The sequence below is a fragment of the Telmatherina bonti genome (assembly GCF_933228915.1).
Source record: "Telmatherina bonti genome assembly, chromosome: 13".
Taxonomy (NCBI): domain Eukaryota; kingdom Metazoa; phylum Chordata; class Actinopteri; order Atheriniformes; family Telmatherinidae; genus Telmatherina; species Telmatherina bonti.
Window position 1 is genome coordinate 2,430,915 of NC_136611.1, and position 17,773 is coordinate 2,448,687.

A 17,773-nucleotide genomic window follows, 5' to 3' on the forward strand; every position below is an offset into this window, starting at 1 on the left:
ACCGGTTAAAATCATCAGGCACAAATTAAATTAATAATGTAAACCAGAAATAGCGTCAGCAAGCATCAAATACTGAATTAGCCAAGATATGAGAGTGAGTGAGAGAGAGTATGGAAGCTCGAGCCGAGTCAACAGCATAAATGTAAAATATGATTATTAAAGGTAAAGTTATGTAAGCAGCTTACATAACTTACACAACTAGGAAGGTTGGAAAGATGGCAAGTCTAATGAAGTTAAATATGTCAGGGTAGCCTATCAGGCGGATACCGAGGGAATGGATTTTAAAAGGGGCAGCTTCTGCTAAAACACCAGTTGGATCGGAGACAGTGGAATAATGGGTCGGCCTTACTTCAGCGCCTTGGTGGTCGAGAACCCGGACCTTGGGTCCAGTGGGCAAGGATTCAGTGGTCGTCCTCATACCTGTCCAAAGGGGACCTCCGCAGAAGTCAGGAGCTCGCCTAGAACCGCCTGGTTCGACGTCTGAAGCTGGACCCAACTCCGATCAGAATCCACGGGTCGCGGGTGCCGGCAAAGTCCTGATCAGCTGGAGCAGTAACGTTCGGGTCGCCCGTACGTTACTGGTCACAGTCTTTGTGGGCCAAGAGAGCAGCATTGTTCAGCCAGAATTGGATGAGTTTTCTGGTGTTAAGCAGTCAAGCGAGCTTAATAAAAACGAACACGATGCCAGACGGACAAAAACACGACTAAAGCAAACATCAAAAAAAGTAAGAAAAAGTAAGACCAGAGAAGAACAAAACAAGACGACAAAACAAGAGCAGAAAATAGGTAAGAGACCAAAAAAATCGAAGAAGAAGAGAGGATTTCCGGGAAGACCCGCAGTTAAATTTGCCAGCGCTCTGGGGCGGACTTTAGATTATACAATCAGAGCGCAGGGGTCAGGACATGGGGTCTGAAAGTTTGGTCAAAATACTAAGTTCTTGGGGAATTAAACTGAACATTTTTCCAACCTCAAAACATGTCTATAAAATCCATTTATAGATGAGAAGAAGTATGAATGATCCTTATAAACATGAACCTTAAAACAGTTTTGCTGCTGTCAAAAGGGGAAAAGGTTAACAGGTAGAAGACATTTCATCAAGACATTTCAGGACATTTCAATACTCTGCATCGATGTTTTCACTTTCCACGGACCTGGTGGGTCAAGAAATCATTTCCACAACAACAATTATCTGATTCGGTGGTTAACTTGGCCTTGGGAGGTTGCTACATTCCCCCCCTTGATTTGGGTCTGGTCCAGAGGAGGATCCATATCACAGATGAAACAGCCCAAGGCGTAATCCAGGTATTGTAGAGAAAGGGTCTTTGTTGTTGGATCATAGCTGGTGTCTGTTTCCTATGTGACTATCTATGGTTACCTACAGGGACATGGGTCGTAAGCTAATGCCACTAAAAGACTATCAGGCTATAGTAGCATGCATTACTCAATATCAGGAGTTTCTAAATCTACCAAGAATTTTATAAAGCAAACAATCTAATCTAAAACCAAACAAAAAGATAAAATAATTAAAAGAAGAAAGTTAGAGAAGGACAGAATGCATAGAGGTCAGGAGTGGTATTTAGAAGAGGGTCGGAAGGCGTTCTTTTACTGTTTCGATCGTGGGCTCAAACTTTGGTTCGTTAACAACCCCCCCCCCCTCCCCCCCCGAGGATTCGTACCTGGTAACAAAGTCAATCTAAGGCGACAAATTTAAACTATTGCAGTTATTTGACTTGTGTGCAACCTGATGCTGTAAGTATTAGTTTCAGGCTAATAGTTACGGCTAGGGTTTATCTGATGACATCTCGGTTACCAGTTGTTGTTATTGCCAAGAGGTCAGGGTCTTCCTTTTTAGACTTCTTATTCAATTGGGTTAATAGGCGTTTTATTTGCTCAATTTCTTCCTGCTGAAAGAAATTTTGACACTCTTTCTTACGAGGTCGGAAGGAAGGTTCATGAAAACCTTCTTAGGGTTCTCCATCCCTTCGTGTGGTCTCCCAACCAGCAGGTGGACCTGACCAATCTGCACTGGAATGATTATTTCGGTAGCGATTTTGGTCACCCCCCTACGGTGACGGGCAGAATTTTGGCGCTGAGGGCTAAAGGAAAACTTGCCTTGACCAGAGGGATTGTGATGTCCCCTCGGCGAGTACCTTGGTCCCAACGAGGGCTGAAGTGTTCATGTCTCTAACCAGGTTTCGGGGCCATGAAGCTGGGCGTCTCTCACCAGCCTTTGGTGATTGAGACCCATAAGTGGTAGCACCATGAACACAGTGAGACTAGACACCTTCTAACTCCATGTGTGCAGTCAGTGTTAACAGTTAGAACCGTGGCGGGTTCTGTGGGTATAGGCCGCCGCTGTTGTCTCTGGAACGCCAGCGCCGCCCACTCCCGAAGTTGCATGATGGTTGTGGTGTGCGGATTAGCCAGAACTCCGAGGTGATGGCTAGTGGCAGGATGGAGATTCTGCACAAAGAGGGATTTAAAGTTCTCATCCTCTTCCATACCAGGCTCATTCTTCGAACCAAAGAAGGTGTTCAGAAGTCGATGGTAATATTGCTGTGGGTCTTTGGGTCTGCCCTGCTTTACAGCGATGGCGGCTGACAGACCCGATTGGGGGAAGTCATTAGAAAATTATTTTTCTAATGCCTGGCAGAGAGCAGCATAGTCGGTGTGAACACGTTCAGTCTGTCTCTCTATGAACTTGCTAACCTCGCGGCTAGCTGTCAGTTTGATCAAGTAGATACGATCATGAATAGAAGCATGTGGGTATTTTCTCAGATAAAAATCAATGTCATTCAAGTAAGACTTGGTGTCATGTGACCCACCCGGTTTGGGTTCAAACCGCAGGATGTTCCGAGAGATCTTATCCAGGTCTCGGTTGGATGGACCCTGTTGGAAGTGAGGTACAGGTGGGTGAGCAGGTGGATCTAGTATGGCTGGACCTGGAGATGTCCTTTCATATTTGAAAGGAGTGTTTGGAATGAAAGTTCCAGAAGTGAAAGGAGGTCCACCAGAAGCACCTGAGTCAATGAGAAGCCCTTTTTCCTCCTGTGAGGATGCCTTAGTGGCCTGATGTAGCTTACAACGAAGCTCTATGAGTTCGGTTGCTAAGCGGTTATTCTGCTTATCCGCAGAGCGGGCCTCATCCCTAGCAGTGTTGAGCTGCTTCTGCAAAGATGCAGTCTGTTGCTGTTTTGCATCTAAATGCCTTTCATAGGCGTTAACTTCAAGAGTCAGGTCCTGGACCCTGTCCAGTGCTTCCTGGAGAGGCTGACTCGAAGTCTCTTGGGCTTGACTGACTTCGTCCAAGTTGCCAGTTGTTTAGTGTTCTGCAACTCCTGTTCCAGGGCATCATTCTGTGCCCTGAGTTCATGGTTCTCTTCTGTCAGAGAACCCACCTTGTCAGCAAGCTCGGTGTCTCGAGCTTTATTTTGAGCAGCTACTTCAAGTTGGTGTTGAAAAAAATTTATTTTCTTCAATAACCTGTGTGAGTTTCTGCCGTTGATTCTTAAGTTTTGCAGCAGTCTGTTCGACTACTTGATGTGCCTGTCTCAACTGGGCGAACAGAACTGTGGAGATGCTGCCTAACATTTTAGTTAGAGCCTTATCTTTGGGGGCCTTAGCCTCCACCTGAGCTACCAAATCATCCATGATAGATTGCAGGTGATTTGGATCGGTGCCTAAAATGTTATCCATGTAGCCTGGTAAAGTTTCAAAAGTTAAGTCCCGGATTATCTGCTCTTCAGCCTCAAAAGCATCTCCCTGAGGGGAGAGTACAGCCTGAGCAGATGTCATGTTAGTGGGAATAAATGGCACCAAGCACAACAAAAGTAACAGCAAGTTGGATGTCTTTACCAAACGCCAGTGTAGCCCAGTACACAATTGTTAGTAGCATCAAGCTAGTGTTGTTAACGCCTGAATAAATCGAAGTGAAACAAGTGAGGGTAAACAAACTCAGTCACTATTTGTTAAGTATTTGTGGCTTAACTTAGTGAATGACCTCGAGAATTAGGCAAAAGTTAAATGAATGAAGAAAAATAATTTAAAAAATTGATTAAAGTTAAATGAGTAGTCTTAATTAAAATACAAAAGCTTTATTTTAATTCAAAAGTGGGTGAAACTAGTCATTTATTGTTAAACAACTTTGCATTACTGGTTGCACACCACGTCAAGTCACTACTTTTGTAATTACACCCAGTGGCCAGAGGTGGCGCGTGGTGCCTGAGCACGGTTTCAAGGTTATAAGTACACTAATCCCCCACACGATGGAGGCAGAGCTGCCTAAACACGGTTTCAACGTGTAATTGCAGAAAGTCGCCACTAGATGGCGTCAGGTTTCTATTAGTCAAGAGGGGGATTCCCCGTGACTGAAGGTGCTCGAGCTGACGTCAGCTGTGACGTTTAGCTCCGCCCGCCGAGTGTCCCCCGGTGTAACGGAGAATTACCGTTAGTACCTCAGAGAATGAAGTTATATTCACTTCTTCAACAGTTTACAGCACAGCAGGGCACAGCGGCCACAAAAATGTTTTATCCACACAGCTTCTGTCGTGGCAATCAAAGCAAGCTCTTGCCACACAAAACTTTCCTCTTGCCGTATTCAGCGACACGGCAGCTATCAGCAGACTGGCAGCGGTCTGCAGCACAAAAGCATTTAACTCAGCTTCACTTCTGAGAAACTGTCCCTTTTCCAAAGGGATTTAAAACCGATCTACATGCAGGAACCCGCTGCATGGATCTTATACGCCTCCAGCTGTGTTCACAGCGGAACAAACAACTTCCTCATTCAATCTGGGTAGCTACTTCGGCGTGAGGTGGAGGTTCTGAGCCAAATAAAATTACCTGGAACACGCAGGTTAATTAATCTGCACTCTGAGTGGATCAAATCTATGCTAGAACATGTAGGTATAAATTTTCCACCAAGGCCTTCACAAATAAAGCGTTTGAACGCTACTGGCATGCACTCTGATCAGACAAACTCTGGGGTTTACGGTTTCTTGCCAACCCAGCTCAAAGACACACTTTTCACATATAAACACATAAACAGAGAAGTATGCTCGTGCTCCGCTTAACCCAGCATTCAACAACAAAACAGCAGAAACAAGATTCACTTTGGAAAGATTTGTTTTCAGACGCCTCACACGGGGCACCAGAATATGTAGCATATTATCATTAACGTTAACCTGTGATCCAATGCCGGAGCGACAATGGGTGTTTTAATTATGAATTCGCTTTGTCCTTAGACAAGCGGACGATCTCGGGGCACCATCCAGCCCTAAATTTGTTATACGGTCAGGCAGGGAATACCGTAATATGACAATGATATTTGTCTAATAACAGATAACCATCAGTCTCAAAATACGCCTACTGTAAGTTCTCGTCAGAGGGAACAAATCACTTCCTGAAAGAAAGATCACGCTACCACGACTTCTTAAAATATAACTCACCTTATTAAAAACCACACCGGTTAAAATCATCAGGCACAGATGAAATTAATAATGTAAACCAGAAATAGCGTCAGCAAGCATCAAATACTGAATTAGCCAAGATGAGAGAGAGAGAGAGTTAGAGTAAAGTATGGAAGCTCGAGCCGAGTCAACAGCATAAATGTAAAATAAGATTAAAGATACCATTCTGATAGGAACCCAATGTTTATCAAATTTGGTCAGACCACTCTGACCTTGCACATCACTGGAATGTCCTGCTTATCCAAACAGCACACAGAGGAAAACATTTAACTTGTACATGAGAATTAATGAAGAACATCAATGTAAGATTAATAAAAGATTATCATAATATGAACTGAAAATAATGTAACTGAAATTCCCAACAGTGATGTTTAATGCAAACGTGTGGCTGTAGATGCAGCATCTGTGTGTGTGTGTGTGTGAACATTTAGAGGTTAATCTGATAAAAACAAGGAATTTACTCGTATTACAGAGAAATTAAATTATATCCATGCAAAAACAGTTTGATGTGATTCCTTTTATCCAGCTTTACTGAGGATGGATCAACCGGTTGTGTTCATTTATGGCATGCTTTCACAGAACAGCACTAGTACTTCATGAACACACCACGAGAATAGTTCATTTTTAGAAGAACCGTTCATGTTCCACAAAACCTTTTTTTTTTTTGTAGAATTATTCCTGTTCAGTACAACTGTTCATGTTAAGAACCATTCATGTTTAAAAAAGCTGTTCATGTTGAGAAGAACTGATCATACTTAGAAAAATTGTTCATGTTCTAAATAGTCATTTATATACAGAACTATTCATGTTGAGGGGAACCACCTATCTTCAGAAGAATCTTTTGTTCAGAAGAATCCTTTATGTTCAGAGGAATCGTTTATGTTTAGAAGAATCGTTTTTGTGCAGAAGAATCTTTTTCATTCAGAAAACTGTTCTTACTGGTGACTGTGCAGGGGCGATGGTGACTCTTTGCTGGGGATGTCAGACTTGTGTTTTTCTCCCTGCAGGTTTAATTTTGAAGACGAAACACCAACAACTAACTTCGACACATTCCCCGCTGCCATCCTCACTGTGTTCCAGGTAAAGGTCATCTCCATCATGTTCTTTTATTTGCTGCTCTGCTTGAGCCAGACTCCACCCTGTGTTTTCTGTGCAGATCCTAACCGGGGAGGACTGGAACGCTGTCATGTACCACGGGATTGAATCCCAGGGGGGTGTGCATGGAGGGATGTTCTCCTCCATCTATTTCATCGTCCTCACCCTCTTCGGAAACTGTATCCTGCCTTGTTTCTGTTGTGTGTGACAGAAAAACCCGGTCAGCTGTTGCTCTGAGTATTGATTCTGTCTTCGATGAATCATTTCTTCCTTTGACCACAAACAACCAGACACTCTCCTCAACGTGTTCTTGGCCATCGCTGTTGATAACCTTGCAAATGCGCAGGAGCTCACCAAGGTACAGTCTTCTTTCAAGCCTGACATATTAAATTAATCAGCCGTTTGATGTTTTCATGATGCGAGAAAGGCCTGAAAATCTACAGGAGAGCTCGCAAACCTGAAGCCCACGCAGTCATATTTTATACCTCCATAGCTGACATCCAAGTTTAATTTTAATGCAGCTAAAATTAAACGTTCTCAAATGTACCTTTTTGCTGAGTCATTGTGCATACCACATGTAACCAATCAGATGTAGCCATGCAGTCACATGACCACACGCATCAAAACCTGGCGGCACAAACAGATTCTTTACCTCCAGCGAAGAGGGAAGGAAACGTGTCAGAGCTGCAAGCTGTGATGCTGAAACAGAGGAGGAACACCCGCCCTCCAAGACAAAGCGTGTTGGAGGATGAAATGGTTTTTATGTTAGTCAAGTTCAGTTTGTTTAAAGTAGGAGAACCGTTCATGTCCTGAAGAACCGTTCATGTTCTGAAGAATTGTTCATGTTCTGAAGATCCGTTCATGTTCTGAAGTAGTGTTTTTGTTTAGAACTGCTCATGATTAGAAGAACTGTTCATATCTGGAAGAACTGTTCATATCTGGAAGAACTGCTTGTGACTGCCAAAATTAGTCACTGAGGGGTGATTGCAGGAGTCTGTCTGACGCGCAAATCCAAACAAAGATCAGGAATCTCTTGCAGTTCAGGTTTTATTTATCCTCTCAGTTAAAGATTACTGCTTGATACATTTTTTTCTCTTGCATTTGCAATCTGAACTCATGTAAATTATCAAATGTGCGGTCAACAGAAAATATCAGCTTCCACTCTCACCTTCTCTCTGTGCCAAGCAAAACCAAAATCACAGACAGACTCAGGTGATATCAATTAGTCAATCACTCAGCTGTAGGCACACACACACACACACACACACACACACACACACACACACACACAATACCCTCTAGTGACAGACTTACTGATTAACATCCTTGCCTCTACATTCCGGCCCCTAATTATTATAACATAATAATTACTGAATAATAAGACCAACATAAAATACATTCAAAACATAAACAATACAAGTAAAGATAATCCATCCTCAGAGTACTTGAAGGAGCAAGTTCTTCTCATCTTCAAGTGGCTCTAGGCCAGAAATTCCAGAACGTAGAACTTGATAGAAGATCGTCTGTGCCACAAGTATTATTTTCAAAGTTCAGTCATATCAAAACATGCAATCCATCAGGTATCTTCAGCTTCCTGAAGCAAACAAATCTTTGTGACAGGCGTATCCAGATGGCTTGTCCTGGTCTTGAGCTTGACTTGACGAACGAGTCCTTTTTTTATCCTGTACAGTTTTGACAACTCTCCCAAAGATCCAAGAATTGCGGGGTGCAGAGTCATCCACCACTAACACAATATCTCCAGGAATGAAATTGTGCTTGATTCTGTTCCATTTTTGGCGCTCCTGGAGCTGTGGTAGGTATTCCTTTGTCCATCGTTTCCAAAACAAATTGGACATATACTGTACTTGTTTCCATCTACGTACAGAATACAAATCCTCCTTTTGAAAAACATCAGGTGGAAAAGATGGCTGACCTTTGAGAAGGAGAAGATGGTTGGGGGTCAGAGCCTCTAGATCATTAGGATCTGAAGATGCCTTTGTTATTGGTCTGCTATTGAGAATACTTTCAATTTCACACAGCACAGTGTGGAGACCATCATCATCCAGAGTTTGTACCCTTAGAGTAGAGTTGAGGACTCTTCTGATTGAACGAATTAACCTTTCCCAGGCTCCCCCATGATGAGAACCACTTGGAGGATTAAACTTCCACTTGATTCCTTTCTGTAAGAGTTCATCATGGATCTGAGACTGATTCCAGTCTTTCAAAGATCTTTTCAACTCTCGATCAGCACCAACAAAGTTTGTTCCATTGTCTGAGTAGAGCTCTTTGACTTGGCCTCTTCTTGCTATAAAGCGACGCAAGGTGTTGATAAAGGAATCTGTTTCCAATGATGCAGCTACTTCGATATGCACAGCTCTCAGAGCTAAGCAGGTGAATATCACTCCATATCTTTTCACTTTAGTTCTTCCACGCTTCACTTCAAATGGACCAAAACAATCTACTCCCACAGAAGTGAATGGTGGTTCATCTGGAGAAATTCTACTGAGAGGCAAGTCTGCCATCTGTTGGCAGGCTGGCATTGCCAAAATGCGTCGGCACACAACACATTTAGCCAAGATCTTCCGTATGGCCACACTGGCCCCAGTAATCCAGTATTTCTGGCATAGCCTTGCCAGCATGTGCGCTCTTCCACCATGGCCAACTTCTCTATGAACTTGTCTCAGAATGAGGTCAGAGATATGGAGATCTTTGGTCAAAATCACTGGATGCTTTGACTCTTCAGGCATTGCTGCCCAACTGAGCCTTCCACCAACTCTCAAGACACAATTAGCCAGCACTGGGTTTAGTTTGTACATCTGGCTTGTTTTACATTCTGATCCTTTAAGAGGCTGGAAAACTCCTCTGGGAATCTTTTCCTTTGACAGAGTCTAATTATTTCCAGCTCCGCCTCTCTGACCTCCTCCACACAGAGCAACATGGAACAAATCTTTGACATTCTGCAGTTCTTCACTCAGAATATCCTTCCGTTCTCTCTCATCTTTCTTTAAGTGTGACAAAGTTGTATTGACCTCCTTCTTCTTCTTCCATAGAAGTAAGAGTTTATTTTTGAACCTTAACACCCAGGCCATCACTCGTCTGAGATGGTTCCAGGATGAGGTACGGTCAATCAACTGAGACACTTGATCAGCATCATCTTTGACTGAAACGGCATTGGCCAAAACACTCCTTTTGACTTCTGGATCATTTTGTTCTAATGTTTCTTTTAAAATGTGCGGGTTTGTAGGCCACTGTTCCTTTCCAAGCAGAAATTGTGGGCCACACGTCCATTGTTCATCCTTGAGAAATGATTTCACTCCAATTCCCCTTGAAGCAATATCTGCTGGATTGGACAAGGTACTCATATCTCCACTGAGCTGAATGAGATGTTTTAATGATCTCTGAAACTCTGTTGGCCACAAAGGTTCTGAATCTTAGCACTGAAGTGCTGTCAGTCCAAAAGACAGAGTCAAGCAATGACATCTGCAGCTCCTTTTTCCACAATCTGCCCATACGTGCTGCTACAACTGCTGCTGTTAGCTCCAATCTGGGAATGGAAATTGGTTTTAAGGGAGCCACTCTGGACTCGTTCGTCAAGGACACTGCATAGCTTTCCATCAGCATTACTCAACAGCAGGTAGGTAGCTGTTCCATAACCCACCTCTCTTGCGTCTGCAAAATGATGTAGTTGGGCAGAAGATACAGAGCCAAAGCCCTCAGGCTTAAAGCATCTCTTGACCTTGAAGTCCTCAAGTAGATGGAGCGCCTGCATCCAATTTATCCACTCATGTGCAATGGGTTCAGGTACAACTTCATCCCACCCAATACCTTTCTTACACAATTCCTGCAGAATTAGCTTGGCCTTTAGCCCAATTGGCACAAGCACTCCAAGAGGATCATAAATGGACATGACCACAGACAAGATTCCTCTGCGGGTCAAAGGTCGATCCTGGATTGAAATTTTGAATTTGAATGCATCTGATTGCACACACCATTGTACTCCCAGTACTCGTTCAACGGGGAGTGCTAAATCCATTTCCTTTGTATCCACAGTTCTCTCCTCTTCAGGAATTGAACCCAACACGTTCCAACTGTTACTTATCCACTGCTTTAGCTGGAAACCACCTCTAGCACAAATGGTTCGAAGGTCGCGATATAGAGCAACAGCCTCAGACTCAGAGGGTACAGAGACAAGACAGTCATCCACATAAAAACTGTGCATAACAGTATCCACCACCTGCTCACTGAAAGAGTTGCTATTATCCTCTGCACATCTTCGCAGAGCAAAGTTTGCACAGCTTGGTGATGAAGTTGCCCCAAAAAGATGGACACGCATTCTGTACTCCTGCATGGGTTGAGAGAAATCACCGTTTGGCCACCATAGGAATCTTAGGAGATTACAGTCTTCAGCTGGTACACGTACCTGATGATACATAGCCTCAGTATCAGCCATCAAAACAATGGGTTCTTTTCTGAATCTGGTTATGACACCAATCAATGAGCTGGTAAGATCCGGTCCCTGTAGCAGCTGTTCATTCAGCGATGTACCTTGGAATGATGCAGCACAATCAAACACCACTCTGATCTTTTTCTTTCTTGGGTGGTAAACACCGTGATGTGGGATATACCAAACTTTGCCACCGCTACATGCCAGGTCTTTAGGAGGTACTTTTTCAGCATAGCCACATGAGATGATGTTTTGCATAAATGCGGTGTAATCTGCATGAAATATGGCATCTTGTTGAAGTCTTCTTATCAGACCTATGGCACGTTGCTCTGCCAATTTGCGGTTATCAGGCATGCAAACGCTTCCTTTCTTTAAAGGCAAACCAATGGTGTAGTGACCATCCACAAGTTCAACAGTGTTTTTCACCATTTCCATAAATTGGCAATCTTCTCTTGATAAACTCAGTTGCTCATCATAGCTGCATTCAGGGAAGTCTAATTTAAACTGCTGCTTCCATAGTTCATCTAGTTTCACCACTGAGATGCGGTTAGCAGTAATGCTACATTGCTTCAAGTCTGTTTCACCAGACATTGGTCCATTAACAGTCCATCCCAACAATGTCTTAACAGCATATGGTCCTCCATCTTTACTTGGAATCACCTTTATTGGTTCCAGTGCTTTAGGTACGTTCAAGCCAATCAGAAGCTCAACATCTGCATCGATTTCAGGTAGATGTACCCTTTGCAGATATGGCCACTTAACCAGATCCTGCTCTCGTGGTATATTGCTCTTACACACAGGCATTTTCTTCTGTGTAAAGACATCTGGTAAGTCACAATAAAGGTCGCTTTCCAGACCAGCTACTTCCAAATCTGATACAATACTACTTCCCACGAGTTTTTCCTGTCCCATAGTGCGTAGAAAAATTTTGGTTCCTCTTCCTGTTACATTCAGCTTGTTTATTAGATTCAATGTACAAAAAGAACCAGAACTGCCTTGGTCCAGAAAGGCATAAGTTTCCACAATGATGTCACCCTTCTTAGACTTGACCTTGACTGGCACGATGGAGAGTTTAAAGTCATGATCATCGGCCCCAGTAAGACCACTGCTTTGCACCGCCATGACAGAGCTGCCCACCACTGCATTTGTATCTTCCACACCTGCTTGACCTTTATTTTGGTCCTTATTGTTTGGGTAAATATGAAGCATGCTAGGGTGTCTTCTTCCACATACTTTGCATGACAGTCTCCTTCTGCAGTCTTTACTTATGTGCCCTATGCACAGACACCCAAAGCATACTCCATGCTCTTTGAGAAAAGTGATCTTCTCTTTCTGTGTCTTCTTTCCCAATAGAAAACACAACTCCAAAGCATGTTCACCCTTGCAGTATAAGCAGGCCTTTTTGTTTGGTGGCGCTCTTTCCTTTTTTATATGGGCCTTTCCATCAACCTCTGCTATTGTGGTTGCAAAGCTACTTTTTGGGTTTTGTGTACGATGTTGATAGTTTTCTTTGTGTTGCATTATTTTGGGAGCGTCCTGTATATTACCAAATACAGGGTCTGCTGCAATTTTTACTTGACGTTCAATAAAATTGACAATGTCGGGAAAATTCGCTCTTCAATGATAGGTTTCTTGAATGTCACAAGCTACTGATCTCCACTTGTCTCTCAGCTTGTACGGCAGCTTCTTGATGATAATCAGCATGTTCACAGGCATGTTTAGCTCAGACATGTAGTCTATATCATCCATTGCATTACAGCATCCTCTTAAGAAAAGAGCATAAGCTTGGAGAGATTTAACATCTTCTGCTTTAACCATTGGCCATGTGAGCGCTTTATCCAAATAAGCTGAGGCAAGCTTTTGCTCATTCCCAAAATGTTGTTGTAACAATGCCTTTGCCCTTTGATATCCTCTTTCTGCAGGTATTTGTTGACGGCTTCTGACAAGCTCTCTTGGTTCTCCCCTTGTATACTGTGCCAAAAAATGCAAACAATCTCCATCCTCCTCTGTCCTTCCTTCCACATTGTGCTCAAAGGCTCGCATAAAGGCATGATAGTGAAGAGGATCTCCATCAAACACCTGTATTTCTCTTTTTGGCAAATGAGAGATGGTATGTTGTTGTGCTAGCAAAGCTGAGATTTCATTTTGTCTTGCCATTATGGATAGCAAGTTGTTACGGTCCTCTATTACTGGCACTTGAGTATATGGATGTTCAGCGGCTTGAGATGTTGAAACAATATTTGTCACATTAGGAGCCATAAAGAGTTCAGCTGGTTTATGCCGAGCTATTTGAGGTCCAACATTACCAGTAAATGTCCTTTCGTCTGATTTTTGTAGATTAGACTGGGATGCATTATGACCGTTATACATTCTCTGGCCTCCAGGTACATCTGGGTCAACCTCAGGATTAAGAGCAGCATAAGCCCCCTTGGTCATGTAGGATTCCAAACCATCTGATTTTCCACCTCTGCTTCCTTTATTGCTTCCTGAGACTTAGAACCGCCATCTTGGCCTGAGCTGCTGCTATCTCCACTTCCAGCTCAAATTTCTCTTTTCTTTTCTTTATTTCTTCCTCTTGTTGTTCCAGTTCTTGTTTTTATTTGAGTAATTTCTGTCGAGCAGCCATTTCAGCCTCTACTTTGACACGCGAAGAAGAAACAGAAGAGGTTGAAGTTCTTGAAGTCCCTGGTTTTGATCCATATTTCCTGCTTCCCACATTTGAGATGCTATCATTTGGTTGAATGTCATCTTGTTCCATGTTGCACAGATTTTCATTGCTCTGAGGCTCAATCTGGGACAAGCTTGAAGTTTTTCCACATTCCATTTTATTTTGTAGTGTCTCCGTAGTGTCCTTTGTTGCTTGTCTTGAAACTGGTCTCCTAGTCTCAGAGATCCACTGTTTCACATCCTCAATAAATCCCTTGTTGTATTTACTGATGTTTTCAAACCACTCATTTTGTTCACTGTTTTCCTCCTCAGGTATTATTTCCATCAGCAGTTCATGTAGGGAAATTGCCTCTTCATTCAAATGTATCAAAATGTCCAGTTTAGTTTGCACCTGAGAAGCATTATCATCATTCTTCATGAATTCCTTTAAAGCAATGATGACACCTTTTATTTTATTCACTTTTGCTTGGCGTTCCTTTTGAAGCTTCTCCATTTTACACACCAGAGCTTTTGCAGTTGGATTGACTTTTCTTTTGACAATTTCTTTGTCATAAGTTTCATTCACAAGTGAATCTGCCTTTGATTCGCTCATATTAATGCCCAGCAACGTATGCATCACAAAAGTCAGAGAGCAAATGCAGGAATCATCATCCTCATCCTCATCATTATCATCATCATCATCATCGTCATCATCATCAATCCACTTCAAACTTCGATTTTGCACAATTCTGCCTCCATACGAAAACAATCCAATATTGTCTCTAACTCCATAGTCCACACTTTAATTCAAACTTGAGCATAAGCAGTAAGTGCATGAAATATCTACAACTGTCCTTTAATGTCCACAAACACTTAATCCACTTTGTCACAGGTCAATTCATTCTTGAGCAATATAGCGGGAATGATATGAACAACAGCCACAGCATCAGTATGCATCCAATATGCAGCAATATCCAGCTTTAACTGTGTCCAGGCAAGCAATTTCACAGTGTGAATAAACTGAATCCAACATACCACAAGTTGCGTTGTGCTCTGTCACTTCATTCTCATTTACTCACGGTTCACATCCAAAGTGGTTGAGCCTTTGTGATCTGTAGCCAGTTTCTGTTGACAATATATTGTGACTGCCAAAATTAGTCACTGAGGGGTGATTGCAGGAATCTGTCTGACACGCAAATCCAAACAAAGATCAGGAATCTCTTGCAGTTCAGGTTTTATTTATCCTCTCAGTTAAAGATTACTGCTTGATACAATTTTTCTCTTGCATTTGCAATCTGAACTCATGTAAATTATCAAATGTGCGGTCAACAGAAAATATCAGCTTCCACTCTCACCGTCTCTGTGCCAAGCAAAACCAAAATCACAGACAGACTCAGGTGATATCAATTAGTCAATCACTCAGCTGTAGGCACACACACACACACACACACACAATACCCTCTAGTGACAGACTTACTGATTAACATCCTTGCCTCTACACTGCTTATGTTCAGAAAAACGGTTTACTTAGACAAACTGTTCATTTTCAGGACAGTTCTTCACAAGAAGAATGAATGTTTTCAAGAAGCACTCATCAAAGAACAGTTCACATTAAAAATAGGAAAGTTGGATTAGTTGTAGTTTTTAATGTACACCCCCCCCCCCCCCATTCCCCCCTCCCCCCCATTCACACCTGCACATGAGACACCTGACTTAGAAGGACTTCCTGTCTTTTTTTCCACTTTCCATCCAGGATGAAGAAGAGCAGGAGGAGGCGATCAATAAGAAGCTGGCTCTGCAGAAGGCTAAGGAGGTAAAGGAGGTCAGCCCCATGTCGGCCGCTAACATTTCCATCACAGCGTAAGTTCTACAGAACAGATGTTATCAATACACCTTCCTGCTGTCTGAATGATCCCAGTTGCTGCTGCTTGACGTTTACATCCCTTCATGTGACCTTCTGTCTGCTTCTCACTGTGTTGAAATATCCTGTATGCACAAAGAAATGTGCAGTCAGTCCAAAACTTGTGTTTCTTCACTTCAGGTTTCTGTAAAAGTTTTTACATGAGAAAAAGCCGAAAGCTTCGCTCCACCGGGAAGAAGCTTTTTCTGATTAACCATGCAGCACCCAGTAGACAGACTCATGTTGCATTTCTTCATACGTCCTATAGATGTGTTGTTGTTGTTGACGAGTTTCGTCTGACGCGACAGGAGACACATCACCGACAGACAAGAAGAAAGTTTTGGTTTTGCTGTAGGAAATAAATCCTGTTTAAAGTTCAGAAATATCTGAACGTGGCCCACATATCATCACCAGGATGAAAATGTGCGCAGTGTTCTTTTTTTTATTTTTTTTTTGTTTGTTTAACAATATTATCAGCAGAAGTTTTAAACGTCTTCCTGCTTGCCGTTATACTTTCTGTTCATTTCATCTAGAGACTGATGTATGTCTAACTCTATCCTCACTTTTTATTTTATTTTATTTTATTTTAACCTTGATTCCTGAAAGGTTGGACACTGGACAGAATGCGGTAAATGTTTTTAATGTTCTCTGAATCTGGACCTGATGGATGTAGCTCTGGCTCGTCTCATGTTATGAAGTTGTGTCCATCTTTCCATGTCAGAGACTCTGCCTCTCTGAAACCTCCTTTCATTCCCAGTCATGTTACCGACCTGTTACCAGTTAAACCGGTCATGTTACCGACCTGTTACCGACCTGTTACCAGTTAAACCGGTCATGTTACCGACCTGTTACCGACCTGTTACCAGTTAAACCGGTCATGTTACCGACCTGTTACCAGTTTAACCAGTCATGTTACCGACCTGTTACCAGTTAAACCGGTCATATTACCGACCTGTTACCAGTTTAACCGGTCATGTTACCGACCTGTTACCAGTTAAACCGGTCATGTTACCGACCTGTTACCAGTTTAACCGGTCATGTTACCGACCTGTTACCAGTTAAACCGGTCATGTTACCGACCTGTTACCAGTTTAACCAGTCATGTTACCGACCTGTTACCAGTTAAACCGGTCATATTACCGACCTGTTACCAGTTTAACCGGTCATGTTACCGACCTGTTGTCAGTTTAACTGTGCATGTTACCGACCTGTTACCAGTTAAACCGGTCATGTTACCGACCTGTTACCAGTTAAACCGGTCATGTTACCGACCTGTTACCAGTTAAACCGGTCATGTTACCGACCTGTTACCAGTTTAACCGGTCATGTTACCGACCTGTTGTCAGTTTAACTGTGCATGTTACCGACCTGTTACCAGTTAAACCGGTCATGTTACTGACCTGTTACCAGTTTAACCGGTCATGTTACCGACCTGTTGTCAGTTTAACTGTGCATGTTACCGACCTGTTACCAGTTAAACCGGTCATGTTACTGACCTGTTGTCAGTTTAACTGGTCATGTTACCGACCTGTTGTCAGTTTAACTGTGCATGTTACCGACCTGTTACCAGTTAAACCGGTCATATTACCGACCTGTTACCAGTTAAACCGGTCATGTTACCGACCTATTGTCAGTTAAACCGGTCATGTTACTGACCTGTTGTCAGTTTAACTGGTCATGTTACCGACCTGTTACCAGTTAAACCGGTCATGTTACCGACCTGTTACCAGTTAAACCGGTCATGTTACCGACCTGTTACCAGTTTAACCGGTCATGTTACCGACCTGTTGTCAGTTTAACTGTTCATGTTACCGACCTGTTACCAGTTAAACCGGTCATGTTACCGACCTGTTACCAGTTAAACCGTTCATGTTACCGACCTGTTGTCAGTTTAACTGTTCATGTTACCGACCTGTTACCAGTTAAACCGGTCATGTTACCGACCTGTTACCAGTTTAACCAGTCATGTTACCGACCTGTTACCAGTTAAACCGGTCATGTTACCGACCTGTTACCAGTTTAACCGGTCATGTTACCGACCTGTTACCAGTTAAACCGGTCATATTACCGACCTGTTACCAGTTTAACCGGTCATGTTACCGACCTGTTGTCAGTTTAACTGTGCATGTTACCGACCTGTTACCAGTTAAACCGGTCATGTTACTAACCTGTTGTCAGTTTAACTGGTCATGTTACCGACCTGTTACCAGTTAAACCGGTCA

The 17,773-nt window shown here is 42.8% G+C and overlaps 1 protein-coding gene across 1 annotated transcript in view; it reads left to right on the top strand.

Annotated features, from left to right (window-relative positions):
• The window catches only part of cacna1ba (calcium channel, voltage-dependent, N type, alpha 1B subunit, a), a gene marked incomplete at both ends in the record, with an annotated part of 173,010 nt that overhangs the window by 59,476 nt on the left and 95,761 nt on the right, over nucleotides 1–17,773 (top strand). Inside the window, 4 exons of the mRNA XM_079251176.1 lie at nucleotides 6,474–6,546; nucleotides 6,623–6,740; nucleotides 6,852–6,919; nucleotides 15,405–15,511. Coding sequence (XP_079107302.1) covers nucleotides 6,474–6,546; nucleotides 6,623–6,740; nucleotides 6,852–6,919; nucleotides 15,405–15,511 — 366 coding nt within the window. The remainder of the gene's footprint in view (nucleotides 1–6,473; nucleotides 6,547–6,622; nucleotides 6,741–6,851; nucleotides 6,920–15,404; nucleotides 15,512–17,773) is intronic.